This window comes from Crocodylus porosus, unplaced genomic scaffold (genome assembly GCF_001723895.1).
Source record: "Crocodylus porosus isolate Cpor-Errol unplaced genomic scaffold, CroPor_comp1, whole genome shotgun sequence".
Classification (NCBI taxonomy): domain Eukaryota; kingdom Metazoa; phylum Chordata; order Crocodylia; family Crocodylidae; genus Crocodylus; species Crocodylus porosus.
Window position 1 is genome coordinate 18820410 of NW_017728925.1, and position 22299 is coordinate 18842708.

The 22299-nt window shown below is 44.9% G+C and overlaps 1 protein-coding gene across 4 annotated transcripts in view; it reads left to right on the top strand.

Moving 5' to 3' along the window:
• GAPVD1 (GTPase activating protein and VPS9 domains 1) overlaps window positions 1-22299 on the top strand; it is a 51104-nt gene that overhangs the window by 18605 nt on the left and 10200 nt on the right. For 2 of the 4 annotated variants that reach the window (XM_019541042.1, XM_019541041.1), the window contains 18 exons: window positions 2460-2674; window positions 3338-4181; window positions 5076-5162; window positions 6273-6407; window positions 6536-6725; window positions 10414-10574; window positions 11941-12070; window positions 12971-13096; window positions 13986-14159; window positions 14429-14569; window positions 16930-17064; window positions 17911-18030; window positions 18544-18621; window positions 18777-19144; window positions 19713-19800; window positions 20560-20640; window positions 21306-21428; window positions 22050-22179. In XM_019541042.1, the coding sequence (XP_019396587.1) occupies window positions 2490-2674; window positions 3338-4181; window positions 5076-5162; window positions 6273-6407; window positions 6536-6725; window positions 10414-10574; window positions 11941-12070; window positions 12971-13096; window positions 13986-14159; window positions 14429-14569; window positions 16930-17064; window positions 17911-18030; window positions 18544-18621; window positions 18777-19144; window positions 19713-19800; window positions 20560-20640; window positions 21306-21428; window positions 22050-22179 (3296 nt within the window). In that variant the 5' untranslated portion in view covers window positions 2460-2489. The remainder of the gene's footprint in view (window positions 1-2459; window positions 2675-3337; window positions 4182-5075; window positions 5163-6272; window positions 6408-6535; window positions 6726-10413; window positions 10575-11940; window positions 12071-12970; window positions 13097-13985; window positions 14160-14428; window positions 14570-16929; window positions 17065-17910; window positions 18031-18543; window positions 18622-18776; window positions 19145-19712; window positions 19801-20559; window positions 20641-21305; window positions 21429-22049; window positions 22180-22299) is intronic. The other 2 variants (XM_019541044.1, XM_019541043.1) reach the window with 2 other exon arrangements.

Sequence of the window (22299 nt, forward strand, 5' to 3'; positions counted from 1 at the left end):
CTTCTGTGCTGTCCAGTGCATGAGCTCCGGGCGGGCAGCAGCAACAAACACTGTCTGGCGTGGCAAGCAGGGGGCCACAGTTGCTGCTGCCACAGCGCAGCCCTGACAGGCAAGCCCAGAGCTGCGCAGGGCCCTGGCTGGCAGTAGGGGCGGGTTACAAGCTGGTGCTGAGCGTGGTGGGGGGAAAAGCGGCCCATGGCCGGCACTCTGCACTGCAGCCGCTCACAGCCTGCCTGGGTCGGCCTGTGCCTGCTTAGGACAGGCCCGTGAGAGCTGTGAGCAGCTGCAGCAGGGAGCGCCAGCCATGGGGCGGGGGAGGGACTGCTTTTCCTGTGTCCTCCCCTGCCTGCCCCCACCTGAGTTTCCCACCTGGTGCAGCCATGTGGTCCCAGGCCAGCAGCCTGCTGGGGTTTCCTGCTGATGGGGCAGGGCCAGGCCAGCCCTGCTCTTGTGGGAGCCCCTTGGACTTCCCCTGGGTCCTATTGCCCCTGGTTCCTGTCATTTTTTACAGGAACCAAAGACAGATAAATATTAATTTTCTAAATTTTTTCTAGGGGCCTCACAGGCCAGAAAGAATGGCCTCATGGGCCATATTTTGCCCACCCCTGCACTAGTGCCAGCGAGAAGTGAAGTGAAGCCACTTAGCTTACCTCTGAATGAAATGGGCTGCCCTGGTTGCCTCTTGCAGTGGGGTAGTGTGATCCAGGGGCAGTTACCCCACAATAGCTGAGGCATTGTAAAATCCTTCCCCCTGTAACTGCAGGCACATAATTGCAAGCTCAGTGACCCTTTGCCACACTCACTGCTGCTGTCTCCCTGAGGATGGCTGGGTGATGCTGGGAGGCAATGTTGCTCTGGGGGCCTAGAACAGCTTAGAAGCACGTGTTCCCTTTCACAGGAGTGTCTCATTGAAGTGCCTGCTCCCAAGTTTTTGACTGCTCTAGTACATGGAAGGAGCTAGCCAGAACCTTTCCTCCCTCGAGTGGCTGCTGTGTGTGGTAATAAGAGGAAAAGAATAACTTGGAGCAAACTGGCACACTTTGCACGCATTGAAGGCTCAGTACCTGGATCTGGTCAGATTTAAAATGTTGTCAGCCAGGATGGATGCAAAGATCATACCTTTAAATCTGAACCCAGAGCAAGAAGCTGCTCTGGCAGAGTTTTCAGAGGCTGTGATCCTAACAAGGACAGAGCAGTGTGCTCAAGCTCCAGCAGTGCTGTGTATCCTCCTTAATGCCACCCAGTGTTGGGAGTTGGCAGGCCTTGCAGATACAGGCGCTAGCCCTGCGTGCTCCTTCCTGAACGGAAAGCAGTATTGCGGTGGTAAGAACAGGCTGCGTGTAAGCTAGCGAGCTCTTCCTCAGCAAAGTTGATTAGCCCATCCACAGGGCTGCAAGCTCCCAGTTGAGCGCCACTGCTGTGGTTTCTTACAGTTCTTCGTACTTGGCAAACAGCCCTTAGCAGCTTTAGTTAGATCACCAGCAGCACAGTGACAGGTTTTAAATAGCACGATGCTCTTTTGATTTATTTAGCCATTGAGGCCCATAAGGTGGATGCTAATCATAGCATTACCAGTGCTGTTTTCAGATGTAGCCTCATGGGCTACGGTTTTTGTAGGTGTTCTGGTGAGGAAACTGAGCTTACTTCAGTTTGCACTCTTGTTTATAGGTATTCTGGTTTGTGGCCACAAGCACGTTCCTTTGAGTTGAGACACTGGAGGAGATCTTGCTGAATGGGTTGTACCATTGAGCAGAAACTCGCTCTGAGCATGTTTCAAACATTTGTTTTCGGTGTTGACGGTCATGAGTCTCTTTAGCATGGCAGGGAAGCCAAGTAGTGTCTGCAGGCTGAATTTTACCTGATGTAATGTATTGCATGCAAGGGGGTGGCTTTTGCTGCCGAGGGGTTGTTAGACGCACGTGTTCTGTGTTTTTTTTGTAACGGAAGCACTGTGCAAGTCCTCACATCGTATTCAAAGGCATCTCCTTGTCCACTGACCAGAGCTCTGTCAAAATGCAGCTGCTCTCCCCCCTCCCCCCCACCTCCAAGTTCAAGCGTGTTGCCTGGGCTGCAGTTTTGGGGGGGGGGGGGGTTATTTTTTTATTTTTTTTGAGTAATATACAACATTGAAAGCATCTATCATGTACCTGGAACAGTCTGTATGATGTCACCAAATCCTGAAAGTGTCTGTGAGCAACCAAAACCTTCTTATTATTCATCTGAAGTGTACCCAGTCACCAGGATGCTAGCCTTGGATTTGGGAAACATAGTTAGATACTGCATGAATGGGGCTGCATAGATGCTGAAGGTTGCCATAGGTCCTAACTACAGTAGTTGTCACTTAGTGGGTTATGATGTGTTGTTACCAGGTTTCTGATAATTTTTCACCGTCGAAATCATGTGTTAAGCATATGAGTTTATGCCTGCTGGATTCAGTTCTGCCCTTTTTGTCTTTGCAGTGAATACTGTGTAGTCTGGTAGCTCTCAAGATGGTGAAGCTGGATATTCACACTTTGGCGCATCATCTCAAGCAGGAGCGACTCTACGTAAACTCAGAAAAGCAACTTATACAGAGACTCAATGCTGACGTATTGAAGACTGCTGAAAAACTGTACCGCACAGCATGGATTTCCAAGCAGCAGAGGATTAACTTGGACAGACTTATCATAACAAGGTGACAAATGCTTTGTGATAAAATGATCTCCTGAGCTCTTGTGAATCCTGAGACCTCCACTGTACTTCTAAAACTTGGTGTTTTGCCTGCACAAGGTGATTGCAGTGACAGAACTGCCAGTGGCTTTAAAGTCTTGTGTCAGTCTGCATTGCCTCAAATTTGCTTTTAAATGTGACATGGCCATTGGTAGCTCAAGTGATCTTTGCACAGGGTCAGACACAGGTATACTTTGGAGCAGTTTCAGAGGGGGCGAGGGTTTCAAAAGGGCAGGAGCTATAGCAGTCTAATTGTTACCTGTGGACAAGTCAAGAGGCAGGCACACGTAGCAAAACCACCTCCAGTGTACCTGGGCATGAGGCAGGGTTAAAGCTGCACCATTTGTGCTACACTTGTTTTGCTCCTGGCTCCCTTTTGGAAACTGCTTCAAATGTGTGTGTCCATTCCCTGTAGGCAGGCTGCATGTCTTCTGGTTTTGAGTTTATAGGAACAAGCCTTGAATTTAGCTGTAGTTTCTGCATTTACCAGTTTCTCAATCTAACGGATGCTGTACCTTGTCCAGCAGGCTACCACTCCTGCGGATGGGGCTAGAAAAACGCATTGTTCAGATTCAGTGCTTTTTTCCATTCAAAATTATCTAACTCATTACACTGTTTTCCCTTGAAGTGCTGACGCTTCTCCTGCTGAGTGCTGCCAACATGCTAAGATCTTGGAGGACACACAATTTGTGGATGGGTACAAGCAGTTAGGATTTCAAGAGACTGCTTATGGAGAATTCCTGAACAGGCTTCGAGAAAACCCTAGGCTTATTGCTTCCTGTCTGGTTGCTGGAGAGAAGCTCAATCAGGACAACACTCAGAGTGTTATCCACACCGTCTTTACCTCCATCTATGGCAATTGCATCATGCAGGAGGATGAGAGCTATCTCCTCCAGGTTTTACGGTACCTGATTGAATTTGAGCTCAAGGAAAGTGACAACCCCCGGCGGCTCCTGAGAAGAGGCACCTGTGCATTCAGCATTTTATTCAAACTTTTTTCAGAAGGGCTCTTTTCTGCAAAACTCTTCCTCACTGCAACACTGCATGAGCCAATTATGCAGCTGCTAGTTGAAGATGAAGATCACCTAGAAACTGATCCAAACAAACTGATTGAGCGGTTCTCTCCGGCACAGCAGGAAAAACTCTTTGGGGAAAAAGGCACAGAGAGGTTCAGACAGAAAGTCCACGAGATGGTGGATTCCAATGAGGCCAAGCTCGTAACCCTGGTGAACAAATTCATTGGCTATCTCAAGCAGAACACGTACTGCTTTCCACATAGTTTGAGATGGATTGTGTCCCAAATGTACAAAACACTCTCGTGTGTAGACAGGCTGGAGGTTGGGGAGGTGAGAGCAATGTGCACGGATCTTCTTCTAGCCTGCTTAATTTGTCCAGCAGTTGTCAACCCAGAGCAGTATGGAATCATTTCTGATGCCCCGATAAATGAAGTAGCAAGATTTAACCTGATGCAGGTAAGTTTTTTTTTTTTTTTCCTTTTCATTTTTTTTATCGCTCTAAAGAAATGAGGTGTTCTATCAGATCTTCTGAGTCTCTTCACTTTCTGATGCCACTGCTGTGTGGTAGTTCTGCTGTTCCTGCTGGGTCTCATAAAATGACAAATGCCAGTATTGATATCTCTGCCATGACGGTATGTGTCTTCAGGAAATGTAAAGCTAGTATACTCGTTTGCTTTTTATAATGTTGATTTCTTCTAAAAGGCACTTATTGATGTAATGCAGCAGGCATACAGGCAGTTTATTTGTGTCGCACTTGTATTGTAACAGGGTTTACATTTGGTGGCACATTAAAGAGAACTGTAATCAAAGGAGTGTGCTTTTCAACGTGTTAGTGAAATGCAAACTTTCTTTTCAGATTAACTGAGGTTCAGCCTTCATTTCTGCTATATTTAGTATGAAGAATCAGAGCATTAGTCTCCAGCATGTATTTGAATCACATGAAAGTAACGCTTAGCTCAACATGCAGCATTCAAGCAAGTGTGTGCGATGACTTTGTTAAATCTTTCTTCTAAGGCACCATTATACAGCTCTCACTGAATAGAAAATGGAACTTTACAAACAAAGCAATCCTTGATTTGGGAAAGCAAAAAAGTCCCAAACCTTCTTAGTAGTGGAAATGCTGTTCAGGTTTAGATAACTGCAAAAGCTTTTTGTGAAACTTCCCATTCAGACTGTTGACTTTGGACTGAGAATGTGAGAGGAATCGCTACCCAAAAAGTAATATGTGGAAAGCTTTATGTGCACTGAAAATAGAGAGCTTTCTTGCCTGATACTTGTACTGTAATTCTACTATCGTGGTGTTTATTGTTTTCACTTCAGTGTTTGCCCTAATTGTTCTTCCCGTCTCAGGTTGGGAGACTTCTGCAGCAGTTGGCAATGACAGGCTCTGAAGAGGGAGATCCACGCATGAAAAGCAACCTTGGTAAATTTGACAAAGTAAGACTCAAACTACAAAATATTACTTGTGTGTTTGATGCTCTGCCCTTTTATAGCCCCACTCATCTGAGGAACTCAAAGCACTTTACAGGCAATCAAGCGGGTCTGAAGTGGGTAAGTGTTATGCCCACTATATAGATCAGTAACCCAAGGCACAGGTTTAAGGAAGCTCTTTAAGATGCACCTGATTAGTAGCAGAGCAAGGAACAGTACCAAGAGCAACAGCTTGCCATTGGGAATCTTGACTTCTAGACACATTTCCTTACTACTTGAGAGAGTGTTAAAAAAACAGCAGCCTACAGTCCTTTGGAAGTGGAGATATTAAGTGACTTACCCTGCTAAGTCCAAGTTTGCTTAATCTGAGTTGAAGAAGCACAACTCATTTCAGATCTAGTCTTTATCATTAAAAGTATGTTGAGGACTGTGACTTTTTTCTCAGATGAGTGTCTGCCTGTTTGTTTTCCATGGCTCTCATGCTTGGTTAAACCATTTGTTTTTTTTGTTAGTGTGAAAGATCCAGTCTAGCGAACCTGAGTATAGCAGGGAAATGGTAACACTAACTGTGTAATATGTTGTCAAATACACAAAACAAGCCAACTACAAAGAAATGTTGTTTTTCCTCTTATTTCTTTCAGTCTGTCTTGCTACTGGTAGCAGTTCTGAGCAAACATGCAGTGAGGTGCTCATTTTCAAATGACTCTGCTTGCCCCTTTTTTCTTTCTGTTCATAAGCTTTGCTCAATAAGTATCTGAGGTGGAAGCAGATTTAAAGGGGTGCTTGTTACTGGGATGTGGTTTAAGGGAGTTCCATGGGATGCCAGAAATGATAAAATAGTGTAAGCAGTAAGGAATTCAAGCTTTGCTTAGTAAAAGATGCCTTCAGATGTAGATAAGGAGCAAAGGGAGCTCTAAGTTTGGTTGCTTGGTTTTATACTTCTGTGGCTTAAAAGATATTCAGTAATGTCATGTTTAGCTGTGCAGGCATACAAAAAAGAAGCAAAACTGATGTCCCCTTATAAATAATACACATGCCTCTCTTTTGCTTTAACTTGCACCCTTCAGTAGTTTTAAATTGTGAAGCCATTCACAAAGGCAGTGTCTTTCCATGCAGAGCTGTGTTGCTGCTTTCCTGGATGTTGTGATTGACGGGCGTGCAGTGGAAACCCCTCCAATGTCCTCAGTTAACCTTCTGGAAGGGCTGAGCCGTACTGTGATTTATGTGACATACAGCCAACTTACTACTCTGGTAATGCACACATTCAACAGGGGTAACTTTTTTGCCCTGCACATGCATGCCTAAAGGATAAATCAGTAGGTGTGATAAGTTATGTAGTTTTCTTCCCCAGTTTTTACTGACATTCTTCACTTTTGCAGGTGGGTTTTATGAAGAATGTGATGTTGAGTGACCAGCTGAGGGAAGATCGGATGGCTCTGGAAAACTTGTTGGCAAACTTACCCCAGAGCAAACCAGGGAAAAGCAGCAGCCTTGAAATGACTCCGTACAGTACCCCACAACTCTCTCCGGCAACCACTCCAGCCAACAAAAAAAACAGACTGCCTATAGGTGAGAAGGTTCACAAAATTCTTGGGGCAGGGGGGAGAGAGGAGTTTTTGCATAAGACTTCCTGCTACCTGGATAGGTTTTCTCTAGCACTGCTTCACTCCAAGATGCTCTTGGCATATTTCTTTGCAACTTCTCCATTTTATATGCAACTGTAGGTGTTGTAGAGTCAGACTGAATGTAAGGACAACACTTTTGATGGGTCACTCTTTTTGAGCAGGCCCCATTGGCCACTTTTACACTTATACACTTATATATTTACAATGTTTCCTCATACGTTGTTATAGTCAAGTCCTTCCACCAAATAATTTTGTGTTTATCTTTGATAAACATGGTATAAAGAAAAGAAGCGAGAAGCAGAGATGAAGGTGAATCGGGTATAAGCAGCAAATATTATGGGAAGTGTTTTTTCCAGCTGAGCTAAAGCAAGGGCAAAAGATGAGGAGGTAACACTTGGAGAAGGCAACTGATAGAAATGGCTTTTGGTTAAAGACAGAAAGGAAAGGCAGGCGGTGTTATCCTAGGTGCACAGGGCAATAAGGCAACTAGAGTGAACTGGTGGCTGGGCACGATTTGCTTCAGTGGAGTTGACAAGTGAAATGTAGGCAGGGGCAGTGCCCCATGAACACTGGCAAGAAAGTGAACATACGTTCAGGGTCTTAGGTGGCAAGAAGAAACCAGTGAAGTGAAGGCTGGGAAGGATGTGGTCAGGAAAAGAGGAGCGAAGGGGTACTGTGAACACTGTACAAGGCATATGGTGGGGAGAGAGGCTGAGGAAGGGGATGCTACAGGCCTTGTGAGACACCTGTGGTGGGGACTGGGGCTGGCTTTGGGCATTCTAGATCCATCAGGAATGAGCACAGAATTTGACAAGCTGCCTGGAATGGGAGGAAGGGAGACGACTTTCAGTGGTGGTGAGGATTACTGGCTTGGAAATTAGGGGAGAGGAGTCTTCAGCGTGTAGGGGAGCAGCAGGAGATTTGTGAGAAGCTGCTGGAAGAGGGGAAAAGATGGGAGTTTGTGCTGAGCAAGCTAGATTCAGGTGAGGAGAAGCCAATTTGACATTGCTGTGGGGAAAGTGATGGGAGCTACAAAGAGTGTGTACAGTCAGGGCAGAACTTCAGGAACATCAACATGGAGGAGGAGGGGGTAGAAGGAAGGAGTTGCTGAGGGTGTGCATGCTTTCTGCAGTAAGTGTGCCCACCAGCAAGGCATGGTGCATTCTTCACAAAGTCTGCAGTTTCAGGACCTTGATTCTTTGCAGCTCAGTGGTATCCCATCCCAAAATGTAACTCTTCCCTCTGGATCCAAAAATACCGCACTTGGCTTTAGTGTGTGCTATGTGATTCTGACTTGGGCCATGGCATTTAGTGTTAATCTGTAACACTGGAGAAAAACAGAACATCTGAAGTAGTAAAGTGAAGCTGGCAATCATGAAAGCCTGCCATTGGTGTCCCATCTTACCTCTAGCTCCTCGTGCTGCTTTTGAAGTGTTCTAGGTTTACACTAGCAGAGTGATGGCTTGCTTGCATTTATTTTACAGTTAAAAATATTTCTGTTCAAAAACCTGATCTCTGTTTCGTTTTAATGCTGTCGGAACCCAGGACAACAATTGGCAGCCATGACTGCCTGGGACACTTCTGCCACCAATCTCTCAGCTCACATAACGCTAGTCACCCCGTTTGGTGGGTACTGCCCTCTTTCCCTTTGTCGTCTCCATGAATCTTATTTCTGTCATAAAACCATGCTATGTGTGCGTGTCTCTGATTTACTTTGTGCCATGAGCTGCTCATCAAGGCTTTTGGTTCATGGTGAAAGCCACTTCCTGCTTGCGCAAGTAGCTGGAAGTGCAGTAACCTGGAAGTATTGCTTCCCATTGACAGGTTCAGATTTGCACTGTTGGCCTCACTTCCCATATTCCACCTCAGGAAACTGGTCCCGTGTTGCTATCTTTCAGGAGCCTTGGGTTCCAGATTCTGTCTGCGGGCTGTCAGGGGTGCGGGGTAGCCATATTAGAAATACTAAGGAATCATTCCATCATACAATCATGTTCATCTGCAGTGTGTTGTCATTTCCCCATGAAGTAACACTGGGGCCTGAAGCTGGAGCCTGCTGCGACTTTTTGCAGCGTTGTTTGATAAGGAGCTCTCTGGTGGAAGGTGTGGCCCACCGCTGTTCTGAATGCTTTATCCCTGTAGCTGATGGCTGCTCTGAACAGAGAGGAACCATCCAAGGACAGGCCTAAAGGGACTTTCTGTTTCATGTATGCATTTACAGTAATTATCAAGCAGCTGCCTAGAGAGGCAAAAAGGGGGTTACCCATCTGTGCATAGTGTTACTTCCCCAGGGAATTCCGAGATTGCTTTGAACCATTTTAAAGAACAGGTGACTTCTCAGACCACCGAAAGCCTTCAGTGGTGCTGCTTTGCAGCCTGCTGTGTCCTGGCTGCTGCTGTTGGCTGCACTGGGAGGTGCTGAGAACCACCCTGGACCAAGGGCCTTGGTTTCTCCGCAGTACGGTATCTTTGGCTAGGAGGGTTTTTAAAAAGACCATGTTGTTGAACCAGCTGTCTCAACAGCATTCCCTGACCTGCTGCCAGAGTCTCCCATGAATTCTCTGCCGATTATCACTGGCACTTAGAAAGGGCAGCAGCTGAAGTGTGTTGAATAGTTATCGCTGATACCTGGCATAGTTGAGAGTGTTTGCTAGAGAACGCCAAACAACTTGCATTTATTTGTAGTGGAGAAGCTCTCCTCTAGTCCCCAGGAAGGTCTGGGGCTTGGGGCAATGTACAAAGAGTAGAACATGGTACCCAGACAGCTTATAATGGTGTTGTCAGTGCTTATATTTGATGAAAGAAAGGTTTATGCAGACTCGGTCTGATCAGATTCCTGTTCAGAATTATAGACAGGATGCTTATGTTGAGAGGCTCAAGCCATGTTTTGAAGAAATCCCTCCCTTTCCACATGGTTTATGATCAGAGCCCTAATCTGTAAGAACCCCAAGCCCTCCTAGCTGGCAACAGTTAGGCTTTTAAGTTTATAGGCCTGTTGATTTCCAGAAGGCCCTTCCAGGGCACTGAATGCCTCCTTACAGAAATGCAAGGTTATGCCTTTTCCCAGATGTTCCTCACTTGTCTATCCCAGTCTCATTGAAAAGCACCAAGAACATTTTTCACCATATTAGTGCAAAATAAAAGGTGCCTTCAGCTCAGGAGGTGATGAAGTTGATATAGCTGTCTTGTGGGAGGGGTGAACAACCAGGTACTGGTTCAAAAGTTCCTCAAGCATGGAAATCAACCTGCTTTTCTTCGGGTTCTCCTCGCAGTGGTACAGAAACAGCAGGAGTCTGTCTTGAGAGGAAAAGTGAGTGCAGATAGCTTAAAGAAGAGCTGTTCTGGCCACCTTAACGGGGACATCCCTGGGTGAAGGAAGAGGCTTTACACCCTGAGTTGGATATGTTTCCATAGCTTGGTCTTGAAATACCTGCATCTTACATGTCCCAGTTTCAGTTTCCACCTCTCAAAAATGTAGTTGCAAGCCGTTCATTGCATTTTGTCCGTCCTGTGACCTGCACACCTGACTCTGTGCTTCGGGATCTCTCTGGCATCAGCAGAGCCAGCTGAGACTGTTCTTTGCCTCTTAATGCTATGAGAGTTTTCAACATTTATTTTTTAAAATGTGTCATCAGCAACTCGAAGCAGAAGCAGAACAAACATTCAGATGGACCAGCATGGAGACCACGAGGGATCCTCCCAGGAGACCATCCCAGAAGTCCAGCCAGAAGAGGTGCTGGTGATTTCTCTGGGGACAGGCCCACAGATTACTCCGGGTATGATGTCAGAAAATGAGGTATGCGGACGTTGCCAGAAACAAGGCCTGTTTTGCAAACATACACTCTGCGTTTCTTAAACTGTGAAATATTTAGGTGGTGTCACAAACTAAAGCGAGGTGTTCTAGAATTGGGACTGAACTCTTCATCTGTTTCACTGCATTTAGGGATTGTAGAAGTCACCCAAACAGTAGACCCAGACCAAACAGGGAGGACTGCTTTAAGTATTCTGTCAGTTTGTGACCTATCCACTTTCCTCCCTAATTGTGGGTGGCATGCAAGTGATGCATTGCATGTCCCACTTACAGACTCCTGAAACATGGGATTTGGAATGGAAGTGAAACGGTGTGAAACCTGTCTTAGCAGGAGGGGAAGTGTTGGCACAAGAAGAGTTAACAGCACCAGCCCAGAGAAATGATACTCCATGATATGGGTTGGGAGCTCACTTCAGCTGTCGCATCCGAGCCTGTAAAGCAAATGCACAGGGATTATATTATCCATGTGTAATCCACTCATCTGCTTGACGAAAGGCATGGGCAAATTAAAGTCCAGTGGAGTGCACCAAGAATGAGTAGAGGTGTGGAAAGTGTGATCTGTGAGGAAAGGCTGTGAACTGGGGCTGTTTAGTGGGGAGAAGAGAAGATGGCGGGGGAGGATTGATGTCTTGAAATAATTGAAGTGAGGTTATATGGAGGATGGTGATGGTTTATTCTGTGTGGCCACAGAGGACAGGACAGGAAGAATTGGTCTCAGATTGCAGCAAGGAAAGTGTAGGTTGGAAGAACCATCTCACTGTGGGGATGCTTAAGCACAGGTTGTGGAGAGAGGTGGTGGAATTGCTGTCCTTGCAAGTTTTTAAGAGCAGGTTGGACAGACACTTGACTGTGGTGGATGGTTTGGGCAGGGGTGATCCTGTCTTGAGCAGACAACATGACCTCTTGAGGTCCCTTCCAGCTCTACTCACCTAGGACGTGACATGCATGTAATTTAAATGAGAAAGCGGCATACTTCCTCAAAGTGGATTGCTGTCTTGTTCAGTAATTCAGATCTCCTTCTGTTAACATGCTGTAATAAGCAATTTCCCCACAGTATTATGGTGCTGCTAAAGTGAAGTCAGGTGGTGATTCCATTACCATTTACTGCATGTCTACATTTTGCCTGTTGTAAAACCTCATCAGGCTTTGACTTTGTAGAAAATAACTCTGCCATGATTCATGTGAATATTTCTTATATATGAGAAGGTGGAAATTGCTTTTGCTTATTAAATTCTAGAGCTAATCCTTGATCACGTGTGTGATTTGACTCACTGTTAAAAAAAACTTAAACCACTTTCCTGGGTCCATTAATATTTATTTTTCTCCACACTCCTCACCTCCAATCCCTCAGGTTTTAAACATGCAGCTTGCAGATGGAGGACAAGGAGACGTCCCTGTTGATGAAACCAAACTCCACGGTAAACCTGATAAAACCTTGCGCTTTTCCCTCTGCAGTGATAATCTGGAAGGAATATCTGAAGGTGAAGGGTTACTTAAGTATTGAAGAAGTTTTGTGTGCCAGATTTTAATTATAAAAGGAGCCTCTGTTAAATTAGCATCTCATCTTTACCATTAAAGTCTATATCGTATCCTCCCCCACCCCTAAAAAAAAGCCAGTCTTCATTTTTAGCCGTAAAACATATTCTTGATTGACACAGACATACAAGGGCCTGGGGATAATTTGGACCGGGAGGAACAAGTTCAATATTGACAGCATATTTAAAAATAAATAAATAAAATCTTTGCCACAAGTGCACCAACATGGATCATGCTACTCTGAGATGCCTCAAAGTTTCTAATTACCAGACTTCTATTTAATCCTATTTTCAGCAATTTTTTTGTTTCAAAATGTCTCCTAGGCTGCTAACAGCTCCTTTTGGCTGGGTTTTAAAGAGGCTTCTATGAATCATTCAGATGTCTCACGAATATGCATTATTTCATTACCTTCCATGATTAGTTTATTTCTCTCCTTATTTTGTCGCATTAATATGGTATTACAAGAGAACAAATCATTGCAAAGGCTGTGTTTTTAATATTTGGTAAAAGGAAGCATGCTAACTTCGAGATGCCAACATGTGTGGTAAAGTATTTGTGGAGAATTAATATTGTGTGGCACTGAACGTGTAAGATGCTATTTACACGAAATGCACAGTGTTCTGGTTTCAGTTCTACCAGGTGATTTGAATGCTGGTATTGAACATACTTCTCATCGGGGCAGATATTTGAGTCCAGAAGTTCAGTATTGAACATGAGTGGCTAATTTGCAATGAGACCAGCTTGGGAGTTTCTTTTTACTAACAAGTTGCACCTTCTATTGTTTACACTCTGCATTTGGAAAAGACTTTGCAGATGCAAGTAACAGGAAAATCCATTTTCAACAGGTCCTTCAAATCGTTCCAATTCTGTGTCGTCTTTGGATCTGGAAGGAGAGTCTGTCTCAGAGCTTGGGGCAGGGCCATCTGGGAGCAATGGCGTTGAAGCTCTGCAGCTGCTGGAACATGAACAAGGCAGGTGCTAAAATTCTAATCAAAGTGATTGGACTGCTGTAGACATAGGAGTCTGACGTGTCCACAGTGAGTTAGATGGGTAAATGGCTGTTCTGCACTGAAAGGCAAGGATGTTTGGGGGGTTTGTTTTTTTGATCAGACCAGCCGTGTTGGAGGTGACAAGCTTTTGAGCTCTCTTTTTGTGTTTTACGTGTTTGCCTATCTCACATATTTCATTGGAAAACAGCAGCAAAGTTGCATCCGTTCTTAGAAAAATGAATGTGCACTGAATTTTGAAACCTCTGCCATTATAGTGAAACATTTGTAGATGGTGCTTTCTCTTCCTTGATTGTTGAACTGTAGAGATGGGAAAGGTTAAAATATTTAGAACTACTCTTCATTGATTCCTGAAAATAAACGTGCACAAAGGACTCTGTCTTCTCCAGTTTTAAATCCCTTAACTGATAGAAAATTAACTTCTTTCCTTGAAAAGATTATTCCAGAAACTTCTATCTCACTTGGTTAGCCAAGTGTTGACTTATATTCTGGCCAAAATTCAGATTTGTACTATCCCATTACTTCCAATTCAGTTCTTCCTTTCTCCATTTGTGGTTGTAGGTGGGTTCCATAACTTCTTGACTCCTTGTGAGCCAATACTTGTACAGTTTGAATTTTTCCTCTTTATTTCTCAAATATGACTCAGTGTTGTCACACAGCATGTATTTTAATGATAATTACAGTGATTAGGGTATTCAAAGTGCTTCACTTTCCCTAGTTACTTAAATCTCTTGCTACCAGACAGTCCGTTCTTTCTCTCTGTAATGTGTGCACTAGTTTATTGTATACTTTTCATTAGAGGAAATTGGAGAAGCCTTTTTCAAAAAACTGTAAAAACTTTTTATTTTCACAGCCACAACTCAAGATAATCTTGATGACAAGCTCCGTAAGTTTGAAATTCGTGATATGATGGGACTGACTGAGGATAGGGATATATCAGAAACTGTGAGCGAGACCTGGAGCACGGACGTCTTGGGCAGTGACTTTGATCCAAATATTGATGAAGACCGTTTGCAAGAAATTGCAGGTAATGGGTGGGGGAGCACATCAAGGGCAGCTAACTTTCTTCAGCTTGTCATAGCAGCAGGGTGAGAGCCCTCATTGCGTCTCCCAAAATCAGCATCTGTAAAGGACCTGGCACCTGCATTGTTAAACATATGCTGTTTTGTGGGACAACTTCAGACACATCCTATGCTTCTGGTGGTGGCTTTCCTGTCTTTTAATCTGTTTTTGTGACCTCCATAACTGCTGAATGCAGGATATGAATGATCCCTTTGCTCCCCCTTGTTTATTCAGGTGCAGCTGCAGAGAGTATGCTGGGCAGTTTGCTGTGTTTGCCAGGTTCAGGATCTGTGCTGCTTGATCCCTGCACAGGTTCAACCATTTCGGAAACCACCAGTGAAGCCTGGAGTGTGGAAGTGCTGCCAAGTGATTCAGGTGAGAATCCTGCACCTCATCCTTGGGCTGCTCTGTAACATGAACTGAAAAGTCCTTTTCTGTGCCTCGGTTTGGAGTGTTTCGCATACATTGCCCCAAATGTGCAAATGTTACCTTGGTGTCCGGTCCAAAGTCTGCACATGCCAAAAGGTTAATAATTATATGATGGTCCACTTTGAAGCAATGGTGACAGCTTATTTCAAAATAAAATGAGAGCCTGTAGTATTTGGGTATCATTCTTTACAGCTGCTGGGGTGGTCTTTGAGATTAATTGACATGGTGGTTACACATACCAAACAGATACTCACATTGCAATAAAAAGCTGTTTTTTTGCTCTCCTGTTGGCATTAGGAGCACATGGTAAGGCAGCAGAAGAGTGAGTGCTGGCCAGGGGGATAGCAGATGTTCTCGGCTGTTCTGGGGAAAATCAGATGTGGGCAGAGGGACTCCGTTTACCCTACCATTGCAGACAAAAGTAGTCATTTTCATAACTCTATCTTAGTGTCCAAGAACACAAGAGAAGATCTTGCATGACTGGGGTGGTTCTTTGGCTGTGTTCTAAAAGAACTGTTCAACTACACATCTTCCACTGTAGATGAATCAGGAAGAGAATGTGGCTTTTTTTTGAGAAACTACAGGAACATCTAAAGGACAAGATCTGTGGTAATGAGGGAGGGACTTCAGTTGCCTGGCTGTATGTTGGAAGAGCAATACAACAGGTCACAGCTCATAAAGTCGTTGGAATATGTTGAAAAGAACTTTTTTTCAAAGGGGAGCGCATCTACCAGAAGAGCAACTGCTTTAACTTTGTTTCTGACCTGTAAGGAGGGTTGTCTGAAAAACTGAAGGTGAAAAGCAATTTAGCTGCAAGCAGCTGTAGAAGGATAGAGTTCTGTAGCTGAAGAGAGAGGAGCAGCAGAATGTGGCTAATGGATTTCAAAAAAACTTCACTTCATCAAATTGAAACCCTGCCCACCAGGTTCTCCCTTGGAAAGCTAATTTAAGAGATGAAGGGACACAAGTGAGCTGGCAGTCATTGAAAGGGGCTGTATTAAAGCGGACTGTCTTGATGGGCAGGAAAGATAGGAAGCACAGTAGGAGACCATTATGGCTGAATCGAGCTCTTTAAGAACTTAAATCAGAAGTGGGAACAAAGGCACAAGACTAAGTGGGAGTATAAAGGAATAGCATAGGCATGGAGAGGTACAATCAGAAAGGCAAAGGCATCAAGGTAGTTACAACTAGGAAGGGGACGCGAAATGTAGCAAGAAAAGGTTCTATAAATACATGAGAAGAAAGGGAATACAAAGGAAAGCATAGGCCCAGACCTCACGAAGAAGGAGAACAAGCAGAAGGTGGGTTAGAGAAAGCTGCTATTATCTTTTGCTTCAGTCTTCACAAAAAAGGTTAACCAGGTAGTTAAAAGTAATTAAAACAATACAATAGGAGTGAGGTCAAAACAGAACAAGATAAAGAGCAAGTTATTTGTCAAACCCATTCTTACATACTAAAGGCATTAGCCTAAGCAACTTATTCATAAGGAGCGGACATCTTTGAGAACTCATGAAGCATGGGAGTCCCCAGGTGGTCGGAGGACAAATGATGCATACCTTTAAAAAGCCAGGGAAACAGAAAGACTGAGGGAATTATAGGCCAGTGGCCAGTTGCACTGTGTCCAATATCCAAAGAGACACCAGAACAAATTAGTAAACAATTTATTTAAAAGCACATAAAGGATAGTAAGGTGAGAAGAAACAGCTAGTGTGGACTTGTCAAGAGCCATGTGTCTCATCAGCTTCACGGGAAGCTGTAGCTGTGATATGTATTGGCCTTAGCTTGGCTTTGGATATTGTCAAAAGCAAACTAGTGAAATACAGTTAGATTAAGTTGAGAAGATACCTGCTTAATTTTGTAGTGAAGGTGACTTAGATTGTGTGTTGGAAAGGCTTTCTAGGGAGAAGGGGAGAGAGGTACGGGGGGGAGACTGCTTAGGGAGGTGATGGAAACCCCTGCCTTTGAGAACAGGTGAGACCAGCTTCCATTGGACATGCCTGGTTGTCCCCACCCTCCCGAGGTCCCCCCTAGCCTGCATTTCCAGAGGCCTCCAATCCATCACCTGTGGCTAGGAAACAAAATAATGCGTTCGTGAGTGAAAGCACAGATGTGGAAACATCCGTGTGGATAAAGGAGTGTGTGTACTGTCCCGCCTGCTGTGCAGCAGTGAAGCTGGTGACAGTTGTGTTATCATTCCAGAAAGCCGGCAGTGTATTGTGTTAAGATCCAAATTCCCGTGTGCTCTTCTGTCTGAGAGTTTCCAGAGCCTGTGGTATCAGGAAGTACTGTGCTTTTTCCCTATGTAGAGGCCACAGACCTAAAGCAGGAAGAGAGACTGCAGGAGCTGGAAAGCTGTTCTGGGCTGGGCAGCACCTCCGATGACACGGATGTGAGGGAGGTCAGTTCTCGTCCCAGTACACCAGGCCTCAGCGTCGTGTCAGGTGTGTCTGTATTTCCAGGAACAACTATTGCCTTGCTAGGAGATGAGCGGTGCGGGCTCTGCCATGCGTGTTAGTTGTAGAGCCATATTGAAGTTCATTCTCCAGAACGTTGCTGTTTGTGTTTATACTCGTTTTGCTGGAGCAGTAACCCCCTGCTCTTCCTCCTGTCCAAGGGATCTGTCAGACAGGAGCAGGGACTAGTAGTAGAAGGCTGAATTTAAGAACATCAGGTCATGGACACTGGCCTCCAGTTTACTCATTCCACCTTGTGTGGCCCATCTCTCTCTCTGGTCTGCCCTGACACCTCATTTACACTTCAAATCCTAGATTTGTACAAACCGGCCAATCTGAACATGATCCACGGTCCCATAAGGGGCCTCATAACATCAGAGTGTATCCGAGGATCTTTTTCGGTGTGTGAAGGAAAAGATGCAAGTAAAAGGTTACAAAACTTTATTGAAGCAAAACTCAATCCCAGAGTTGGGGCTCTCTTCCAAGGAAGTCTAGCTGCTACTCCTGTGCCTGCTTCCTTTTACATGTGAAGTTAACACAAGCCCTTGTGTTACTTGGTGTTTAGCTTAGGCTGCACATGCTTCTTCCCCAGCCCTGAAGAAGGGCACTTGGTGCCCGAAAGTTTTTCCAGCATCTCTCCCAACTATACTGTTGGTCCAGTAAAAGATACTGCCAAATAAACCTGGCGAGCTGCTGTCTGTCAGGAGCTCAGCATTTGGGACTTAGCAGCAAGAACACACCAGGTTATTGCAGCAGTCGTGGGAAAAGTATGCAGGAATCTGAAGACATCCTCTTCTCTCAGACTCTTACAGACCCTCCTTTTCTTATTGTAAGGTATTAGTGCCACGTCAGAGGATATCCCCAATAAGATTGAGGACCTTCGATCTGAATGTAGCTCTGACTTTGGTGGAAAAGATTCTGTGACAAGTCCTGATATGGATGAAACAGCTCATGGTAAGTAAGGCATCTGCCTAGGAAGTGAGAAAGAGAACTTCTGTTGCCAAGAGCTCGTCAAGAAAAAGAATTAACTTCTCCTTCCTAGTTCTTTTCCATTGACAGGTTGTATGTTTGGTGTATGAGAAGCAGTTCACGTTCTCCCCGTATTTGTTTTTTCTGAAATCCTTTTCTGTGACCAGCGGGAGTTCCTAACCTGCTGTCTGGGACCCAAGTCTTAATTCTAAGCTCATTGCTTACTAACTCTGTCTGGTCTGCACTCTTGTACTTGGAACTGTCTCCATGCTCTTGATTGCAGGTTTTTATAATAATCTGACTTTGATCTTTTCAGAATGCTAATTAGGTGCTTTTGCATCTGTTCCTTTTCAAGCATTTTAGGCTTTATTAAGTTTGTTTGCAAAAGAACACCACTCCTGCCTGTTCTGTATTGGTGGGTATGCATTTTCAGTGTGCTACACTCGCTACTTGTGGTGAACAGGGAGTAATGCTAACCCACTTCGCATGTCGTTTCAGGAGCCAGTCAATTGACTTCTCCCCCTTCTCAAACGGATTCTTTGCTGGCACTGTTTGATCCCCTGTCATCAAATGAAGGTATATTGTAAAGAGTGGGCAAAACTTGTTTTAAGATCCATACTCTTAAAAGCTTTTGACTCACTCTGCACTTCTCTAGTTAAGTGCTACACTGATGAGCAATCACCTGTAATCTAATGCTGCGATTTAAATTTTTCCTTTTTTCCTGGGTGCAGGTCCATTGGCAGTGGTTAGGCCTAAAGTGCACTATGCAAGGCCTTCTCACCCGCCACCAGACCCCCCGATCCTGGAAGGAGCTATGGGAGGTAATGAGGCCAGGCTACCCAACTTTGGCACTCACACCTTAATTCCAACTGACCTGGAGGCGTTCAAGCAGAGGCATTCCTACCCTGAGAGGCTGGTCCGCAGCCGGAGCTCTGACATAGTGTCTTCTGTGCGGAGGCCTATGAGCGATCCTGGCTGGAACAGACGGCCTGGTAATGAAGAGAGGGAGCTTCCCACCAACCACAGCTGTGGAGTAGCTATTTTGGCTGCGCCTCAGTCGTCCTCTTCATCACCCAGCAAAGACTCCTCCAGAGGAGAGGTGAGGCTTTGCTTTCCTAGCCAGCTGAGTTGGGTTTTTGGTATCTTTCTAGCATGTTGTTTTTAAGCTAGAATGCCTAGTGTGATGTGGTGTTTACTGTGCTTAAGGGAGCACCGGGCAGGTCTGTCACCTTTTGAAGGCATGCTATAGGCCTCCTTCACACAGTCCAAGTTAATCAAATATCTCAAATTGATGAGGTCCCCCCCCTTTTTTTTTAAACTGTTGCAGTAGCAGGGGCCCAAAATGAACCTCAAAGCAGAAGTTAGCAACTGGGAATGCTTTGGTAAGCTAGAACAATCTTGCCTCTTTTCAGGCCATTAAATAAAGTGCTATCCCTTCTGGATTCTTGTAGCCCAGGTTACACCTGAGTTATAAGCATCCCTCCAAAGGAGGACTTACAGTATCAGGCACAGGCACGCAATGGCTCTTCTACACTGCCGCTTGTTCAGCTGGTGTAGATGCTCTGCTTGGTGTCAAGGAAACATTGTTTCAGTCTTTTATTTTCCAATTGCAAAAACTGCTTGATGATTTAAATGCAACATGGACTGAAACTTGGGTTTCGCTACAGATCGAAGAACGGAAAGATAGCGATGATGAGAAATCGGACAGGAACAAGCCCTGGTGGAGGAAACGTTTTGTTTCGGCAATGCCCAAAGGTAAAGTCATTGTGGCACTTCAGTAACAGCGCATGCTGCTTTCAACAGACCTTCGTTTTGAGTTGTATGGGAAATTTTTGTGATAGTTTCCAGTTGTTAATTGTATGCTGAGCAGGTTCAGTAGGTAACCAGGGCAAGGTTTGTAGCAGCCTAGACAGTAATAGCTGTGCCCTCCCCCAGTCATTGTATTACTCAGGTTTTTCTGATTACTTACAACAGTCTGGTACCAGAGAGTCAAAGATCTGCTGGCTGGACTTGGTTTAAAAGATCGCTGAAGTTATTTTTCATTCTTGGAAATGAAGGTTCTTTCTTTAGCAAATGTACAAGTAACACAATGAAGCTGAGGAAAGTATTACAGTCCGGAGGAGGGAGACAAAAGCAGAACTGTACAGAAGTCCAAGTCAAAAGAGGCTTAAGCTGGGTCTTGTGCATTTGGCTATTTGTTGACTGCACACTGACACTGAGGTGACTCAAACCTTTGGAGAAATGGCTGAAATAAATCTGTGAACTCTTGCACTTGCCACATGAATGGTCCAGCCAGGAGTCAGGTTCTTCAGGCTGCTTTGGGGGTGGCTGTCTGATTTTGAGTAGGAGCTGAGACGGGCACAGCGTGTTCAACTTGCAGGCAGGCTGGCTCTTCACTGAGATGGTTTGATGTTAAATGCTGGTAGGCAGTTTCTGAAAGCGGTTTTATTTCTATGCTGGCTGTCCTCACCTCCACAGACAATATTTCTTATACTGATTTCCTCTAATTACCAGCACCTATTCCATTTAGAAAAAAAGAAAAGCAAGAAAAAGACAAAGATGACTTGATGCCAGACAGATTCTCTGCTCTTACAGGTTTGTCAATGATACTGCTTCCTAACTCCTTCCACTAGGGTTGATTTTTCTGATGTTCAGAATTAGATTCTGAACAGCAACAGTTGTATCAGAGTTTGTCCGTGGCCCTGAAGGTGATTTGTCTGCTGTCCCCTGCTTTGTTAGCTTCTGCCTGTCATTCAGTCATGAACTGGAATCCTGGGTCAGCCTCTGTTCTTACTTTGCTTTCGTGGACTCCTTGCCCACACCGTAGATCAGATTTGGGGTGGCTGTGGCAGTGCTTCTATAATTGCTACTGAAATTCTAATGAGCTGAAGCTTGAGGTTGTGACACTAAGTTAATGTAAAAACCCATAAAAGCAGAATAGTTTTTCTCCTGCTGGTTCTTACAGGGTTGGCATAGCTACATCAGGGGTCTTGTGTCATGCTCCTTTTCAGTGTGACCATCTTCTGCCTTGTACTTTCCTAGAGGAAGCGGCTCTTCTAGGTTTCGGCTGAGCATACAAGCTCAATAAAAAATTGGTTGTTTCTATATCAATTAAATGAAAAAGGAGCTAGAGTGATGCGTCTAAACGCAATGGTTTTATGCACACTCTCCATAGACTTCAAGGAGTAATGAGCCTTATGCTTCTGCGGTATTTTCATTCACCAGGGATAATTCCCCTTCCATTCTCCTTGCCTCCTCAGATGATCCCAGCCCCAGGCTAAGTGCACAGGCGCAGGCGGCAGAGGATATCCTGGACAAGTACAGAAATGCTATCAAACGAACCAGCCCCAGCGAAGGAGCCATAGTCAATTATGACAGCACAGGTAAGGGCCCAGCCCTACTGCCCCAGCTTTTCAGACAGGGAAGTGGAAAGGCATTATCTTTAGGAACACCTCTTTGCTTTTTGCTGGAGTTGCTGTGTGTTAGCAACCTTTTAGCTGGCACTTTTTGCTATCTTGGAAGAACCAGGATGCAGTAAAAGTACATTGATCTCTTCTAACAAATCATACAGATTCTTCTGGAAGTTAGGCTAGATATCAGGAGGCGCTACTTCATGGTCAGGGCAGCTAGGATCTGGAACCCACTTCCAAGAGAAGTGATGCTGGCTCCTACCCTGGGGATCTTTAAGAGGAGGTTAGATGACGACCTTGCTGGGGTCGTTTGATCCCAGTAATCTTTCCTGCCATGGCAGGGGGTCGGACTAGATGATCTACTCGGGTCCCTTCTGACCCTAGAAACTATGAAGCTATGAATTTTACATTGCGTATTTTAAATACATTTTGTCAGAAGCACTAGACCAGTCTTTGGATTGATTGATCAGTCGATGTATCTTGTCTGTACTACTTGCTCATTCTTCTCAGAAGTTAGGGACAAGGAAGAGCCAACGGTAGGGTACTAGATTGTCTGACTGCTGGAATCGAGCCAGTGTGTTTGTGTTTGCACAGAGGCCATGGGGGATGGCGAAAGTATGCATGACTCGCCACGTGATGAAGCCCTGCAGAATATGTCAGCAGATGACCTCCCTGATTCTGCAAGCCAAGTGGCCCAGCCCCAGGGCTCTGCTTTCTCTTACAGGTAAACGCAGTGCTTGTATATCTAATGTTTGTGGGGTCATATTAAGATAAAAGCTAAAGCCATTTGCTGGGTCTGTAGGAAAACTGGTATCCTGTAGGCATCCTGATTCTGATTGGTAGA